Source organism: Passer domesticus, chromosome 1 (assembly GCF_036417665.1).
Source record: "Passer domesticus isolate bPasDom1 chromosome 1, bPasDom1.hap1, whole genome shotgun sequence".
NCBI lineage: Eukaryota > Metazoa > Chordata > Aves > Passeriformes > Passeridae > Passer > Passer domesticus.
Genome location: NC_087474.1, coordinates 104,032,615 through 104,049,967, shown reverse-complemented (window position 1 = coordinate 104,049,967; position 17,353 = coordinate 104,032,615). Strand labels below are relative to the sequence as shown.

At 38.8% G+C, this 17,353-nt stretch overlaps 1 protein-coding gene across 3 annotated transcripts in view; it reads right to left on the bottom strand.

Annotated features, from left to right (window-relative positions):
* NETO1 (neuropilin and tolloid like 1) overlaps window positions 1-16,371 on the bottom strand; it is a 62,902-nt gene extending 46,531 nt beyond the window's left edge. The window contains exons 1-4 of one of the 3 annotated variants that reach the window (XR_010368448.1): window positions 15,292-16,371; window positions 11,531-11,584; window positions 9,839-9,976; window positions 1,735-1,983 (exon numbers count right to left, since the gene is read on the bottom strand). Coding sequence is in view for 2 of the 3 variants with exons in the window: in XM_064432254.1 (XP_064288324.1) it covers window positions 1,735-1,983; window positions 9,839-9,976; window positions 11,531-11,584; window positions 15,292-15,319 (469 nt within the window). In the remaining variant the exon portion in view is untranslated. The remainder of the gene's footprint in view (window positions 1-1,734; window positions 1,984-9,838; window positions 9,977-11,530; window positions 11,585-15,291) is intronic. The other 2 variants (XM_064432254.1, XM_064432252.1) reach the window with 2 other exon arrangements.
* Window positions 16,372-17,353: the final 982 nt, after the last annotated feature.

The window sequence follows — 17,353 nt, the reverse complement described above, 5'->3', positions numbered from 1 at the left end:
CTTCTCCATGTATACATAATAAAAGACTGTCCAAGTAATAATGTGGAATGTGAAGTTCTTCCTCTTATTGATGATCAAGGAGGCAGCAGTGCTGTTTTGCACTTCTCAGATTAATCATATTCTCATTTTGGCCAATATTCTTTGAAGCTCTCTACTACTTGCAGAGCTTCTATTGAAATGTATGGAGTGGGAAAAAGGAAAGAATCAAGGAAGAAAAAAGATATAGCTATTCCATCTTAAGTCTAGAATAATTTATGCTGCTGTATCAATTTATTAGCATTGATCTTTGTGTAGAAATTCTCCTTATATCAGTAGAAAAGGAATGAGGATAAAACATGGTCCATGAAATTGTCTTTTACTTAAGAGTTTTTAGACAAAGTAGCAGATTTTTCTATTAATATATTTTCAACCATAATGCACAACTCTTTGGAAAAAAAATGGTAAAGAAATCTAAAGCAAAGGACATATGGCACAGGGCAAGGAAGTGACAAAACCCTGAGGCCCATGCTAAATGAGAGATAAAAATTTAACTCTCTTTTCAGAGTGGATATGCACAGTTATAACAAAATTTTGTCTATTGTCTTTGAATTTACAACAGATACATATACCTGGATATCAGATAATTTGCTAAAGAAATTCTCCCTTCTGTTCCTGTTTGAACCTCCTATATACGTTTAGCCACTGAAAAACACTATCATGGACTTGAAAGAAGTGATACTGTTTTGCTATGCTGGTTAGTTTTATAAATATTCTCCTTGAATTAATGAAAGAAAACCAGAAAGAAGAACACAGAGCCGGTAGACCTGCCATCTTCTATGATGCTACTGGAATAATTAAGGAAGAATTTTGGGTCTGCTAATTTTAGACAGTATTCTAGAGAATATTGTTCAACCTAATACAACAATTTAGCTGAAAAAATAGTGACATAATTGACAAAATTACATAATAATTACAGTGCTTTAGAGTCAGCTATACTAAAGCATGACTCATCACTCAATACATAAGAAGTCACAGAACTACGTCACATCCAGCAGTGCAGTTGCAGTGCAGTATAGTGGAGCTGCAGCCAAAGAAGAAATTTTAAATCAGCAATGTTTTGTTAAGTGGGGGAGCTGGGGAATTAATGGAAAGTATGACTATGAATTTTGTTTTACTTTAATGAATTAAGCAGTGACAAAGAATACTTGTACAATTGCAATTAAGATTTGCAGCCTTTTAAGAAAAATATCTAATACATGTTACTATTTGAACCTCACATATCTTCTGGCAACACTTGTAATAGTTTGCTTTATTGAGGAAGGAGAACTATTCTACTCCTCAGCTGGGGAAATGATTGGTGAAGTGGAAAAGCAATGATGGAATTTTCTGAGATAATTAAATTTTTTTATTAGAATACTTTATCAATGATCTTTTTGAAAGAAAAGCTGTACAGTGTAACAGCCAAGCATAAAACACTAAACTTCCTATGAAACATTTTGAATGACCTTCTGTAATAGCATTCATTTGAAAATAATACTTTTAAAAACTGCAGAATCTGAAAATCTTTCTCTTGAATAAGCTTTACTTGTTATGCAAAAGATACATATGACTTTTATAAATTTCCTATATATTAATACCTTTCTTGACAATAAACTAACCCGCAGTTAAAGATATTGTTCAACAGCAAGATTATATATCATTAGAAAAGTTGCAATGATAAGATTTTCTATTAGAAATGTGATGGTTTGTACTTACCAGGTGTAAAATTATACCGAGCAGAAAACCCAATAGATTCCAGTTCAGCATCGGCAAAAAATTTAATCCACAGGAATCTGCCACTGGATTTTATCATAGGTGGATTTTGCTGTCCACAGAAACGTCCAAGGATTGGGGAAAAGCCAAAAGGTCCATCTCGTACTTCTATGTGGTCAAATTTACACTCCCAAGAAGGCTCTATGGAATATTTTTCATCAAAGTGTAGTTCAATGCATTGTCTAGGAGCAGCTAGGGACCAAAAAGAAAATGATCTTATTATTTTCTAAATCAAGACCCTTCAAAACTAAAACAAAACTGAATAAAAAAAATTTATTAGTTTTGTATGGATCCTAAAATTTTGTTTAAAAACTTGTACAAAAATTAGTACATCTATATTATTTTAAATTAAAAGTTAGTACATCTATATTTTCTATAGCTTTCACAATGTCAGGTTATTTGTCTGTTGTTCTCCTTTAAAAAAGTATTCTTTACAGCAGTGCTTAGTAAAGCTAAGAGAGAGATATCGATGATGAACAGAAAAATATAGCCAGGGATAATTTCTTCAAATATAAAATAGAAAATGTTTCTAAGAAACTTACATATTTAGAAAAATATATTTTTTCTCTTGTATTTTGTGGAGGGGTGTTAATCAGAATACTTTTTTAATACCTAGTACTGAGAAAAATTATGAGGAAAAGGCTGATCAGAACTGTGCTGCAGTGAGGACAGACTATCTTCCTATATGTGTTGCAGCCAATGACAAACTGAAGTGTAATTCCGTATACCCAGAATTACTTCTCATTAGAAACATAAGAACAAATGCAATGAATTCTCACTTAAGAAATAAGGATCCTGGATAAGGATTATAATTGAAGAGCAAATGATATACTGAAAATCTTGAAGGAATTTCATTGTGGACATTTAAGTAGACATTTTAAAAAAATCCATCTTTAATGATAGGTCTTAAGTCTAGAGATGATTGGAACGATCTGTTTTCTATGCTTTATCCTGGCCATAGGAGAAGCTATGTGCCTCCGTGTCTAGAGCATGGTGCATTGGAGCCTTTTGCTGACAAAGCCTTCTGCTAAGACAAGGATTTGTTATGTCATTGCCTGCTGTGCCTCTCATGGGATCATGTCCTACACTTTACACATATCAAAAGAGGTTTGCATTACCATGAGCTTTGCCAGAGTTACCATTTTTTTCACAAGAAAATATGAAAGATCAAACTCCATGCCGAGTTATTAACATGGAAACTGCTTAGCATGGAAACTGTTGCCACTCCAGGAGTCAGTATCTCTACATTTATTTCCTCAAGAGTAATAAGAAAACTGTCAGTGTCACAAGAACAAAGATCTTGTTTGGATTCTGAAATGTTTTAAAGTGAAGCTTTTGTTATGAACTCATTATTCACGTAAGGCGAGAGACTATTTAAAATTAACTGAGTAAGAAGATATCAGGTAAATTTTGAAATCTTTATATAAGAGCACATAGTCAGATCCCTCTTACGACTATTCCATGTAAATAAATATGGCCTCATTTTATAAGAAGCATTTGAGAAGTAAGCTAATAAAACACCTTATTTGGAAAGAAAGAATATTTTAACAGCTTTACTTACAATACTAATGTAACTGGATGATTGATATTTATTGAAACATTTAACTGAACATAAAAAGAAACCTTTTCTACTGTTCTTAATTTGAAGACATTCACATTCAGGGAAATACTAGTGACTTGTTATTATTTATACTAATTTACAGGAAATTTGTGATCTTTATGCCCATACAAATTCATTAGAAAAAGCAAAGGTCTATGTTTTACATATAATTGCACCAAATTCACAGTCTATGGAAGCTACTTTGAAAGTACAAAAAAATTTACAAAAGTAAGGTCAGATAATAAAGCTTGTAAAGGAGTTCATAATGATGTTATCCTTGCTGAGGTTTGAAGACCAAAGTAAATCTTTTTAGATTATAGTAAAATATTAAGTACCTGGAAGACATCATTGATTAATTTTACTCAGAAGTTTCTATCCTTGAATTTACACTTTTATAAAAATTTTTGATTTAAACTCAACTAAGCAATACAAGGACAGAAGAGAGCAATCAGCAGCTTTCAATTTGGGATCATATTCTGCATACTCTTATTCCATTTGAGGAGGTTTGTTGAGCTGCTCATCATCCACCTAAGGACTGTAGTGTCAGGTATCAGAAACTCTGTTCTGACAACACTTTAGGTAATCTTAAGAATGCTCATCATGGCTTGAAAATCTTACACATTCACGACTCCAATGTTATGCTATTAACCTGTTTAGAGCTTTATTATTATGTTTTAATCTCACAAAATAGATATGAAGATCAATTCTCCTACTACTGGCTGTCAGCTATGCTGACATACAGCAACATACAGCTGTCCTTCCTGCAGCCACAAAGTGATTGCTTCAAAAATGTCTTGTGCCATTATCATAACATATTTATCCTTTAAAAACTTTCTTTCTGCTGCTTTATTTCATACAAAGAATAGAGTTAAAAACTTTATTTCTGCTGCCTTAATTCATACCAAGAATAGGGTTACAAGTGCTGGCCCATAGTTAAATTCTTCACAGGTCTTCTCTGTATCCAAGACTCATGTAACTTTAAAAATGGCCACAAGTCCCCCTCAGAGTTCAGTTATTTGACATGATTTTTGATGTAGAAAACTATACAAAACTATAGTTTTGATGTAAAACTATAGCCTTAGTGTAGGAGGCTCTGAAGTCAAAGGAAAGATTGTGGATAAATAAAAATCAGGCCTACAGAGTTACACATAAGAGCTATTGGCTGGGTGAATGAATAACCTGAGAAAAAACAAAATTTCCACAACCCTAATCTACATGTCACTTTCTGAATCTGCCAACCAGTTTTATGACCATAGTATTGGTATAGTTTACACTATTCTGCCTTTATTTAATTTTCAGCAAACTAAACATGAGGCTTTTCCTAGTGAAGCTCAGATCTTGCTAGAGGATCAGAGAGAATCAGCTCAAGAAGGGCTCGAGTTTCCACTTTGCCCTGAAGGTCCTGTGAGTAGAGGCCACTTCACTTTAGGAATGGAGCATGGAATATTCATTAGCAGCACTTCTCCACTGGGGATAAAACAAGGCTGGGGATTGAGTTTGAAGGCTAGACCACTGCCCGTTCATATCCCTTATAAATGTGAAGTCATGTTCTGGCACCATTTTGGCCATGCCACTAGAAACAGTTCATATTTCTGTAACTGTGTGTAACTCCAGAGTGTAACACACACATCCATGACCTTTTCATCAGGTGTTTTTAAATGCATTTCTGTTTTTCTTCTTGTGTTTCATATTTAGTTAATGGTTAAATGCTTTGTTTGTAATAATCTACATAAGACACAAAATTAGTCAAAACTTCCTAGATATGACCATAAAGGATGAAAACACATAATTCAAATTCTCAATTTTAAGTTCTGTTTAGCAAAAATTGTATCATTTCACACTTATGCTGTGGCTTTGATAAGGGGTTTCTTTTCCAAACACAAGGTAGAACAAGCAGCTATTGTTTAAGTACACATCTTGTGCCACAGTTTTTGCAACAAAGGATGTGTGAATGAGGTTCCTGTAAAATTTACAGAAATAAACTGGGAACAAGTCCAGAACAGTCACTAATACTAGTGTGTGTGTACCTACAGAAAAATAAATCAAAAAACATCCAGAATATGCAAATCTTCCAGATCACATTGGTATCTGGCCATCTGATCAGAAAAGGAAGGATGGAGTGGTTATTTCTGGTATCCTAATTAACAGGTAGAGCCCATTCACATCTTCAGAACTTCTTCTGTGGCTGTGATGTCAGGAAAAGTTGTTGTCCACTCCAAATGAAATATATTGAATAATGTCTCACAAAATAACTTGATTTCAAATGCCACAACTTCCATATTTAACTTCCAATTATCTTTCTTCAAAAAATGTTTAGAACCATGGAAAGGCCTATTTAATGCTTGCATGTCTTGTCATCTTTTTCATCTAACTATCTTACACAAGAGCTGTCTCAAGATTTTACATCCAATGAGAAAAAAAAGTAATTGGGCTCCATCTTGCAGTAGAACAGTTGCAAAAAACTACACAATTAAGGTTTTAATACTGATCAGCCTCTAAGTCTGTGTAGTGACAGCTGAAGTTAAGTGAAAAAATCTGTTTCAATTTGCCACACTGCATGGAAATTAGAAACAACTCAACACCTACTGCCATCTCTATGAACTGCTGCCCTACTAATAGTTTCAATAATCCTCATTCTTTCTGGCTATCCTGCTGTTATTGATAAGGAAACCACATTCATCTTCATTTGAAAACAGGGTTTTTTCATTGTTTTGGTGAAATTTTTTTCAACACAAAAATCACTGTGGAATACAAAAGGACTTTGAGCAGAAGTTGTTCATTTGGTGATAACATGACAATTTTCTAACACTTGTGAAATATCATGAAAGAGTTTAATGGTCTAACACTTGTGAAATATCATGAAAGAGTTTAATGGTCTTTTGTGAGAACATGAGATTTTCAAGATTGATAACTTTGTATGTTTACAAACTTGTAAAGTGGAAGATATATTTTATATCTCCATAAAGCAATTCTGGTACATACCTGCATTTATAAATAAGCACTTAATTGTTAAAAGCAGAAGAGTGGTTACAATTTTACAGGTTTTTCACTTATATGATTGTTAAACTGATTCTCAAGTTATAGTGTGTATGGCATGACTATCCCACTCCCCAAATATTTTAATACAAATAAAAGTCTTTGCTCCTACAAAATCTCCTGCGCAAATTTCCTTTTATAGCACACGTGCCAAATGTTCTTCAGTCTGGCAAAGGCTATTGCTGTCACTGCTGTGATTGTTCTGGGCAGCTGTGAATTTTGTCAGGTTAGAATCATGAATATGCAGAAAAAGGGTGAAATTTGGCCAATTTTTCTCAGCTCATTTTCTATGTTTTCTATATGCCAACTAAGATTGAAAGGAAAAAAAAAAAAAGAAAAAACCAAACAAAAAGAAAAAATTCTCATTGCATTTTGAAAAGCAGATGGGATTCATCAGAAACTCCTTGGGGAGTTGTATCCCACTCCTCCAAGCCTCATTTGTGACACTTCTCTGTAGCATAACAATTTTTGTACAGAGGCCATGATTTCCAGATGACTTAAAGGATTTCTTTTAGAAAGGCATTCAACCAGAACTTTAAAATTCCTAGTTGTCTAAAGAGTTCATTTTTGTTACTACAAAATCAGAATTTAAACAAAAAAAAAAAAAAAAAAAAAAAAAAAAAAAAAAAAAGAGAGAGAGAGAGAGAAAGAAAACAGAATAATCTAAGAAACTTCCAACTGTTTCATTTGCTTATGTCTTTGACTGCTGGGATAGAAGCCTTTGCAGTCAGGAATCTCCTTTTCTTTCAGTTACAGCACACTACAAGCTGCAGTCCTCGGTAACGACCACTTAAAGTCACTAGGAATTGTGTTTGAATTTGCCCTAAGACTATGTTTGACAGCAAATACATGAAGGAATGAATGCAAGCAGCCAGGAAAGAACCTGGTGATTCATATATGCATTTATACCCACATCATACAGCTTTCAGTATGTTATATACAGTCCTGGTAGGCTGAACTCCCTGAGAATCTTAACAGGGAGATAGTGATGGGCAGATGATATTCTAGACCACATCAAGAGTCCCTCTAGTTTGGTGCTTGGCATTCAACAAGATTCAGAAGCTGTTCAAGCATATTGAAATTTCAATACTAATTATAGAAATAAAATGCATAAAGAGATGTTTCTGTCTTACTCTAAAATATTTATTTCCTCCATTATTCAGGATTACCCATGATTTCTATAGGTTGTTATCTGATTTCAAAGGCATTGCTATCAGTGTTTTTTTTTAAATCTTTTAATAGCAGTGCCTTATGACAATGAGTTTCACAGAATATAAAAGATGTAGGGAAAAGCTGATACTTACTAGACTTCTTTATAATTTTCTGTCATTTTATATGTTGCAAAAAGAATAAATATGGATAAACAAATTATTCTAATTACAAAAAAGGTTTTGTTGACCTTCAGTAGTTCTTTTGCCTTTTTTGGAAATCTGACACATTTTAAAATCTTATTGCTCAGATATCTTCCTATATCTCTGCTTATTTTTGTGACATTTTCCAGACAGAAATTACTATTTCTGATTTTTTTAGAAGACAGAAATAGACACGGGGACATCAGACCTGAAAATGTTGTGCAATGTCTATGGTTCATTGTAGGTTTTAAAATAACCAGCTGGAATCCAAACTGTTGATTAGGCTGGGTGGGAAGAAGAAAATACCCATGCCATAAAAAAATTGTGATCAACTGAATTTTACAAGATTGAATTTTCCAATAAATTATAACAAGATGTCTCTTGAGTTTACTCTTTTCCTTATACATTGCTCTAAACTTGTCAATGTGGAATTTCATCTTCGTCATGGAAGTTGGTTGAATAAATGTCTCCTTTTCAAATTGTTATTTGGCATTTCCATTTTTAGATATTTTAGATCACATTATTTCAACAGTGTATTTTGCAATCTTTCAGCATATTATATTTTTTAAGTACTTAATTGCTACAATAAAGATAAAGGTCTTTACTATATTGGACTTTCAAGCACCTTCTTACTGTGAGAAAGAATATCTCATGACCTGAGATGTGGGACTAAATTTTATAGAAATGGTAGGTTATTTTCTACACCATTTCACTTTAATGACAAAACATCCTGTGTTTCAGATCTTTGAAGATAAAACAGGCTTGCTTCTTCCCAGTCTCACAGGAGTGTTAGATAATTTGATCAATATATAGTAAAAGACCCGGATTGAGCAACATGAGTGTAACTGGAAAAAAATTATACTACGTTGTATATTTTGAACTTATACATTTATCTGCTTCAAAAAACATTATTTTAAACCAATTACTAAACTGTGCTGGAATTTAAATATTTACCATGTGTCTGTTTAAATTTCAGACATGTACAGACTAGCTTAAATTTTGTTTTAAGAGTTTGTTTGGCTACGTTACTTATAATCACCTCTTCTGACTTACTTCTGTCAAGTTATCTAGCACCAAACTGAAATTCAGTCATTTTGCTGTGACTCTTGACTTTCTAAAAGTACAGAGTGTGTGTGGGTCCAGAACAGTTCATTCAATTTAAATCAGCTATATATCTTTGGAAATATACCTTGATGCTACCTGCATCTTTTTTAAAATAATGATTTCTGTAGTTTCTCACTCAATAATTAATTAATAATTCTCTAAATGAAACATGGATAGAAGACCATCACTGTTTTATTCTACACGTATTCACAACTCATAAAAGAAGTTTTTTGATTCCAGGGATTTACTCTACAGTTTCTGATTCATCTTTTCTGAGCTCTGAGAGGATCTAACCTCTATTACTTTCCACAGATTCATTATCACAGCAATCTTTCCAACATCCAGTGTACTAAGACTAATGAAAAGAAACCACATAGTTTGTTTGTAATACACCTTTAGTCTTTCTTACATCACTTCCATGCCTGCAACTGTATACTCTTTAAAAACTAAGTTTTAGAGATGCTTTGTGCCAATGCGTATTCTCCTCTAGTTTAATTTTGTAGGTTGGGTTTATTTCATTGTAATTTCTTATGAACTGGATGGAAAACAATTTTAACACTCACTACATAGATATTTTCTTTTACTGTACTAAGCTTGTCATCCCTGGTTCAGCTACAGTAAGTTTAAAATGTCTGCATGAAAGTCAAAACCATTTTTGTTTCTCATGTTCATTTTTACTACTCATTTTTAAATATCCTTTATTTTGTCACATTGCATTTTAGGTTCTATTAATTTTCTAAATATCCTGAAATAAATTCCTGAAGTACTATTTATTACTAAGTCTTACATACTTACCACCTTAACGAGTTATATCAAAACAGAAATCAAGAGGTTCTCTAAATCTTTTGTCTTGAAAATATTTGTTTCCATGACTTTACCTACTTTTCACATGTAATAAAACCTATTATTTTTAATACAGCTGATGGCAAAATATAAAGATTCTTCTTTTGGTCACCTTCTATAATGTAGACACACTCTCTGTCCGGAGGATATTTGTTGGGGTAATTTGGAGAAGTGAAGATTCCTCCTTCTGCATATTTTGTCCAAGTTCCACACTGCACTGGTCTCTGTCCTTCGGAAACAGTTTGCTTTTCTGTGAAATAACAACATTAAGCATGATATAATTAGCCCAAAAATTATTATGTCCATGTGACACTTAAAACTCTCTCACAAGATAAATACAACAGCCCCTTTTCTGTCAGTGGCCTCAAACTTTTATCTGTGGAGACTGAGTATGATAATTGATCTAGGGGAAAATAAGACTGTTTTTTAGGGGTACAAACATATAATTCTTACTCAAAATATGTTTTTCAAAGCAAAGGAGAGGTTTGAATGTCTAGGGGAAAATGAATTTGCATTGCTTTTAAAATAATAACCTTCTAAAGAAAGCACGTGCTTGAGAATTGGAAGGCATGAATTTCCCACTCATACATCTCAAAAAGCACAAGCATGTGCTTTATCAGCAAGCTTCATGCCATAATACAGGAATATATCAGTCACAAAATCAAGGAAATAACCCAGAGAATTATGATCATATATATATGTTGTTTTAAATCTGCAGCATATTTAGTCTATATTCACTGGACAGAGGTAGACAGGGGAAATCCTGGAATCTGGTTCATAGATTATTTTTATCTGTTTGCTGTAAAATTAATAAATAGCTCTGAGGCCAGGAATCACAGCCCAGAACTTGTCTTCTCCTAAGTGAATCCTCAGAGAGCAGAGTCAGACCTTCTTGTCTGCTTTCTTCCCAGCCCTGAATCTCTTGCATTTCTTTCTGCTCTCTGGCAGAGAGACTGGAGTCAAAGGTTTGGGCCAGCTGAAGCTGAAGATCAGGGATCCCTTCCTAAGCATCTTGCTTTGACAAGTAGGCTAAAATGAGATGGATTCTTCAGAAGGAAATATATCTAGGCTGCTATTAAAAGGAAGGATAATAGGTTCTAGACTGGTGTTGCTCTGAATGAGGTATTTCATAACCAAAGAGCTGTCCCATATTACTTAAGCCCCCTGTGCACAGAGTAAAGGTGTTTGAGGCTCCCTCTTAGGATCAACGGATGGAAACAAGCACTTTCCAAGGATGATATTAACCATCTGAGATCAGACTTATACTCTGCAAGCATTTCTTTTTCACCCTGGTGCATATCCAGGCAGAGTATGACACGGAGCCCAATTTCCTGCCATAAATTCCAGCCTGCAGGGACTGTGCATTCAGACACAGGTTCAGACACACACCGTGCTTAGCAGCATCCCCTGACAGGCTCTCCTCACACTGAGCATCCAGGGCTTTCAAGAATCTCTTTCTCTACTCCCCCTGCACAAATGCACCCATGATACCAAATTTCACTTTTTTAATCATACTTCAACAAGAAAAAAGGTTTTAAGTGTAGGTGGCTGAGTGCCCAAACTGGACTTCCCAGTTTGAAAGTAGGAGTGTTTTATAGTCTTTAGTTAAAGTCAGGCTGAGCCTGATGAGCACCCCTGGATTTTTTGTGTGTATAGAGGCATGTGAATACTCCAAACAAATGGACAAAGGGCAGACACTGGAAGTAAATGAGCTACTAAAAATTTCAAAAACTAAACTAAAACCTCAAATCCATATTTTGGTCTTTACTAAATTTTCTGAAAAAAATGTTTGACATTTACATACCTGTTCCTTTTTTGGTTGCCCCAGACAAATGTAGGATGATTAGACTTGCTACAACTGAAAGAGAAATATGCATTAAGTATCACAGAGTGATAGTTTCTGCAATCAAATTACTTGCACTCATCTTACAAGAATACAAATGAAATAGCATTGCTGTAAAGAAAAAGTTTCATTTTTACTTGCATCTTTTAATTGCACATATTGTATAACCAAGTTTCTTCATGACCTTTTCTTGTAAGTACTTCTCTTTGCAAATGTATGCAAATAAAGAGGAAATCTTTTGGGTTTAAAACAAAATCCACAGGCACTGGTGTTTCCATCCATTTTTTTTGTTTTTTCTTTAATATTAGGGAAAAACGTTTTTACCAATACCTATTTATATAATAATAATTCATGTCAGTAGTAGAAAAGTGGCTGCTTTTAACAGAGGGAGACTAAATTTCAATGCCACTGTGTGTACTAATGTCTCTCACTCTGGCATAATAAAATTTGAAAATGAGTACTGGGAGTAGGAAAGAAGTGAGAGGTTGGGTTCTTCACATCCATCAAAGCATTTGCAAATCTCTAGTGAAGTAATTTTTTTGTGTGTGTTTAACAATCTCATTAATCTAGTTTGACTTGTTGAGAGGGTGTTGCTTGTTGCTTTTTTGCTGCAGTGAACCTGCAGCCCACTTTATAAACAGGTATCTGCTGTCTCCAACCATGATAGGACAACTGTGCCTCTTAGAAACAAATGCAACCCTTTTCTGAAATGGACTTTGACCTGGAGATAATGACTGGGTTTCTGGGAATTTCCAGATACAACAGTTTGACTAGAAAAGGCTATGAGGCAAACCCTTAGTAGAGTCATAATGAGACTAATTTGGAAGATGAAAGTGACTAGCTAGCTACCTGATGAAGAAATCACACAGTGATTTTCCTGTCATCATTCATAACTTCTTTGGCTATCAGAGAAAGTGGAATAGCAAGTGCAAAAGAGAACAGATCCATCATTTCTTGGAGTGCTTAGGGCTTTACCCCAGCTAGTTTGGCATTAGGCCCAAACACAGTGTCCAGGCTACACTGACCTTAAGGTGGAAATTAAGTTGTGTGCTTATTCGGAACATTTTGGATCAGTCAGCTACCATTTTGTTGATGACTATGACGAGGAACCCATCAATTAATAAAAGTAATTGAATGGCATACTTTCTTCTTATTTTCCCTAAGAGACACTAAAAGCCACCATGGGCTAGTAATTATGATCCTTTCCAAGATGGTGCTTTCAACATTTTCACCTTTTTCATCACAATTTATGTGTAATTTTCACTCCAAAGGAAGCCATTCTCCATATTTCCAGTATTCTGATGGCATTGAGATCCTTATTTCTTTGTCTTTGACCTTTCCCATGTGACAGAGGGTTTGAAGCATGGATGATGGCTGCTCTATTAAGCAGGGTAAGATTGAAATTCTGGGAAAATGAAGGCTTGGCAGCAAACTCTCTATTTCTTGGTCAGGCTCACAGCCGCTAAGGACAGATGTTGGCAGCACTGATAGTTAAATCTCTTGCATGTCATGGGCATTCAGTGAGAACACTACACTTTCTGCTTGGATCTGAATGCTACCTAGCCATTCATGCCCTTGCTCTCCTCAGGGATGAATTCTGGGAATACATGCTAGCTGGGACTCTGCCTGCCAACTCTGTCAAAATCCAAAGGCAAAGCAGCAGTCATCCCTTTACTGAGTTGCTCATTTACTTGAGCTGTGTTTCATGCAGTGATCATAATGCATCTATGCTTGCAATCTTTACCAGCCTACACCTAGTTTCTCAATAGTGTAAAGTGGATTGGTGTTCAAATATGAAATCAGCTGTGAGTGTTCCTTCTTCCCATAAATTTGTGGAAGCTAGAATAGGATGCGTGATAACCAAACAAAATCCACATGAGAAGTGTTTCCTTTAGGCAATTCATAACAATGCATATCTGATCCTTACACGTTTATTTCAAGCACCTTTATCTATTAGGTTTCCCCTCATTTTCTATACAGACAAAAGTGAAGTTCAGAGAAGTAAAGAGAGTTGGTCCAAGTCACAGATATATTATTACTAAGATGACAAAAGCCCCACAGGTCTTTTCAGTTCCAGCTGTAACTTCTAGAAAAGAGGTTTCCAAACCATAGAGCTGTTTTCCTAAAGCAGAGAACTTTACTTAAATGTCATTATATTAGCATTTGCTGCTAATAAGCAGTCAAAATAATCTTGATAATAAAGTCTAATAGACAAGCAGAGACTTAGAAGCTAAGTGTTTGGGGGTTTTGGTTTTATTCTAGAGGTATAATATTTAACATTTGGATAGATAAAGTGAAACACTTCTCTCATGTTAAAAAAAGAAAAAAGAAAAAAGAAAAAAGAAAAAAGAAAAAAGAAAAAAGAAAAAAGAAAAAAGAAAAAAGAAAGAAAAAAGAAAAAAGAAAAAAGAAAAAAAGAAAAAAGAAAAAAGAAAAATTTTCTTGTTTTAGTGTTATTAACAGCAGCACCAAAATATGCAAGTTGCCAGAAAGTAATTAAAATTGTGGTCTTCTTGGGAAAAGCCAACACAAATACATATTATTCAAGTAGACAAGGCAGATCATTTTATTCTATGATCCCTCTACACAAATGCACCCATGATACCATATTTCAGGTTTGAATTTCTCACGCCTTTTTCTTTCTCAAGCCACAGAAAAATAACAGTGCTTTTCAGAGACGGGGGGGGAAAAAAGCAAGACCCCAAAGAGATCAACCACGGAATCTTCACTCATTGAAAACTGTCACTTGGGAAGTGTTGGCAGCATAGCAACAATATTGTCATTATCTCGGTTTGGGAATTATTTTAAAGAAGTTTCCACAAAATTTCTTGTTGCATTCTCACTGTCTTCTTCCTCCCTCTTTCCCTCCTAATCACGGGTGTAATTATAATCGTGCTTTCTAGTGCCACTCTGATTACGCATCTTTCCATCTTTTTTGGATCTGTGCATTTTTTTTCATTACAAGCTGTACATTAAGTGATTTATCTTTTGGCCAGGCTTTTAGGAGGCTGTGATTTGGCACAGACGTGGCTTAGCCTGGCGAAGAGTTGTTGGACAAGCAATACCTGCTCATAGCGCTATTGTACAGGTGTGGGCGCGCAGAGAAGTGCTGGGAGGAACTGGGGCCAGTCGAGCCCCTTCAGACCAGCGGACCCTCCGCAAAACAGAGGCGGGAGAGGGAGTCCCACCTCGCACCTCGAGGCCCCTAAGGTCTTGGAAGAGTAGGTGATATATTTCGGTGCCTCCTCGCTAATCCTGGTGGATTTCAGCCGAAAGCGCCGCCCCCGCCCCGCAGCTCTCCGGGATCCGTGCCCGGTGTGGCCGCCCCCGCCCCCGCCGCGGCTCCCGGCGCTGCCCCGCGCCCCCTCACCCTTGGCGGCCGCTTCGAGCCCCGGCCGGGGCCCCACGGCGCCGCGGGCAGCTCGCTCCGCTCTCTCCCGGCGCGGCAAAAGCCGGCAGAAGCGTCGCGCCCAGGTGGAAGCCTCCAGCCCCCGGGAGCGTGCCCCGTCGCCCGCCCCACGGCGCTGGCAGACACCGGCTGCCCTCCGGAGCACCGCAGCGTGGTGGGGGAGAGGATGCGGTGTGTGCCTGGGGGGAGTTCGCCCCCTCGCCCGGGAAGCCTGGGCGTCCCGTTGCGCCAGGAGTGGAGGCAGCGCAGGGCAGGAGCCCGTGCGCGGCGGCGGAGCTCGGTCGGGGGTGGCAAGGGGGAGATTGATACTCACTGTGAAAGAAGCTGCGCCCATGGGTCATGTCTGTTCCTTACACAAGGGGCTTCGGTCTCCACTAATTCCATTTAGATACGGGAGGACTTCCAGTGGCGGGGAGAGGATGGAAGTAGGAAAAGAAGAAGAAGAAAAAAAAAAAAAAAAAAAAAAAGGAAAAAAAAAGCCTGAAGCCCACACACACACAGCAGAGCCGAGCAGCCTTTCCTCTCCCTCGCTCTCCCTCACCGCCTTCAAATGATCACCGCCGGCTCAATCCCATCACACCCGAGCGATCACCAGCACCGCCAGGAGCGGTGCATCGCGGCGGCGGCGGGCAAGGCGGCGGCGGCGGCGGCGGCCCGCGCATCCAGGTGCCGGCGGGCGGCGGCGGCGGAGCGAGCCGAGCCCCTAGTCACCAGTTTCATACAGAACCAAAAGCAGATCGAAGCATTTCCTGCAGGACTCCGAGCCCAGCGACTTCCAGCCCTTCGGCTTCTTTTGATGCATTGAAGAAGGGATTAATGGGTCCGTCATCAGCTCCCTGTGCTTGCTCCTCTGAAGGGGTGGGGGCGGGCGGGAGGGAACCCAAAGAGGAGGGGTGGGGTAGAGAAAGATTTACCAAATAGGGGATTTAGTCATATTTGTGTGCAATGAGAACCTTATTAGAGAAGACATCCTTTAAAATCGAATAAATCCATTTTTGCAAAACCCTCTCCCTGCGCATAACACAGTATCAAGTGGTAGCAGCGGCAAGAGGCTGAAAACACATTGCACGGTCTGAAATCCCCTTGAGAATGGATGGAGCGAGAAAGAGATGGACGAGGATAGACCGATGCCCCCTCACTTCTCCAGTCCAGGGCGAGAAGCAGAAGAGAACCGTGGAGACTCTTCCATTCATTCAGTGGAGGGGAAGGGGAAGGGAAAGAGGAGGGGAAGGACAGGAGGGCGGCAGTGGTGGGGAAGGAATGATTTCAAAACTGGGAAAGGAAGGGTAAGACAAGAGGGATAGCTTCCCCTCTCCTAATCAGCTGATGGATCAAACAAAATGCTCATGAGTTCCTCCTTGACCTGCACCTGCCAAAGCGAAATTGAAAAGATTTTCCCCTTTGAGAGACTTCTTCCTCTACACACCCACACCCACGCACGCACAAAGACACGCACACACACGCACAAAAGGGAGCAATAAAAGTTTATCTGCTAATCCTCCGGCCGCAGATACAATGATTACCTCTTCCAATCAGCCCAGAGACGACTGCAAAATCTCTCCCCTTCTCTCCCGCCCTCCCCCCGCGTCTAGGACTTATCTTCCTCCCCAGCTACAACCCATCCCAAACACCCATCCCTTTGACGAGATTGCGGAGGGCTAGTGGCCAGGGCGGGAGGGACGGGGGCAGAATATAGTCGAAAAAACATATTAATAATAAGAGTGGTGAAATGGTCTCAATGGAAAACAAGAGGGGAGGAGGAAGGGATGAACAGAAAGGGCTGTGTCCCCTCTTGGCCTCGGGAGCCGGCCCTGCAGAGCCACGGCACCGGCACCCCTGACTCCCGCAGCGCCGCGGCCTCGGCTCTCCCGCCCCGGGCGAGGGGAGGGCGGCAAGAAGGGGCAGGGAGCGAAGCGCACGGCTGGGGCTGCGGGGAGGGACGAGGAGAAGGGAAGATTTGTGTCACAGAAGTGCAGGGGAGCAGCATGGGATTCCCCGGTTCCTTCGCCAGGCTGGGGAACAGCCGGCGCGGGAAAGCCTCCGACCCCCGCGGGGATGGGGCAGAGCCAGGGGACCCGGGATACCCGCAGCCCCTGCCCCGCGCTCCCCGAGCCGCAGCAGCATCTCGGAGGCGGGGTCGGCGCCGCTCCTCCTTGCCCGCACCTGATGCTCACGCCGTTTGCAACAAGAAAAGTGCGTCTGGAAGCGCAGCCGGGGCAGGGAGAGGAGGGGAGGGCGTGTTGGGAAGGAGGCTGTAAGTCAATCAAAAATGAAATGCAGCCCGGTCGGGCGGCAGCGGTGGCTGTGTGCCCGCGGCTCCGCGGCCGGGCGCGGTGCGGGGATGAGCTCCCCGAGCCGGGCTGGCCGCTGGGGCC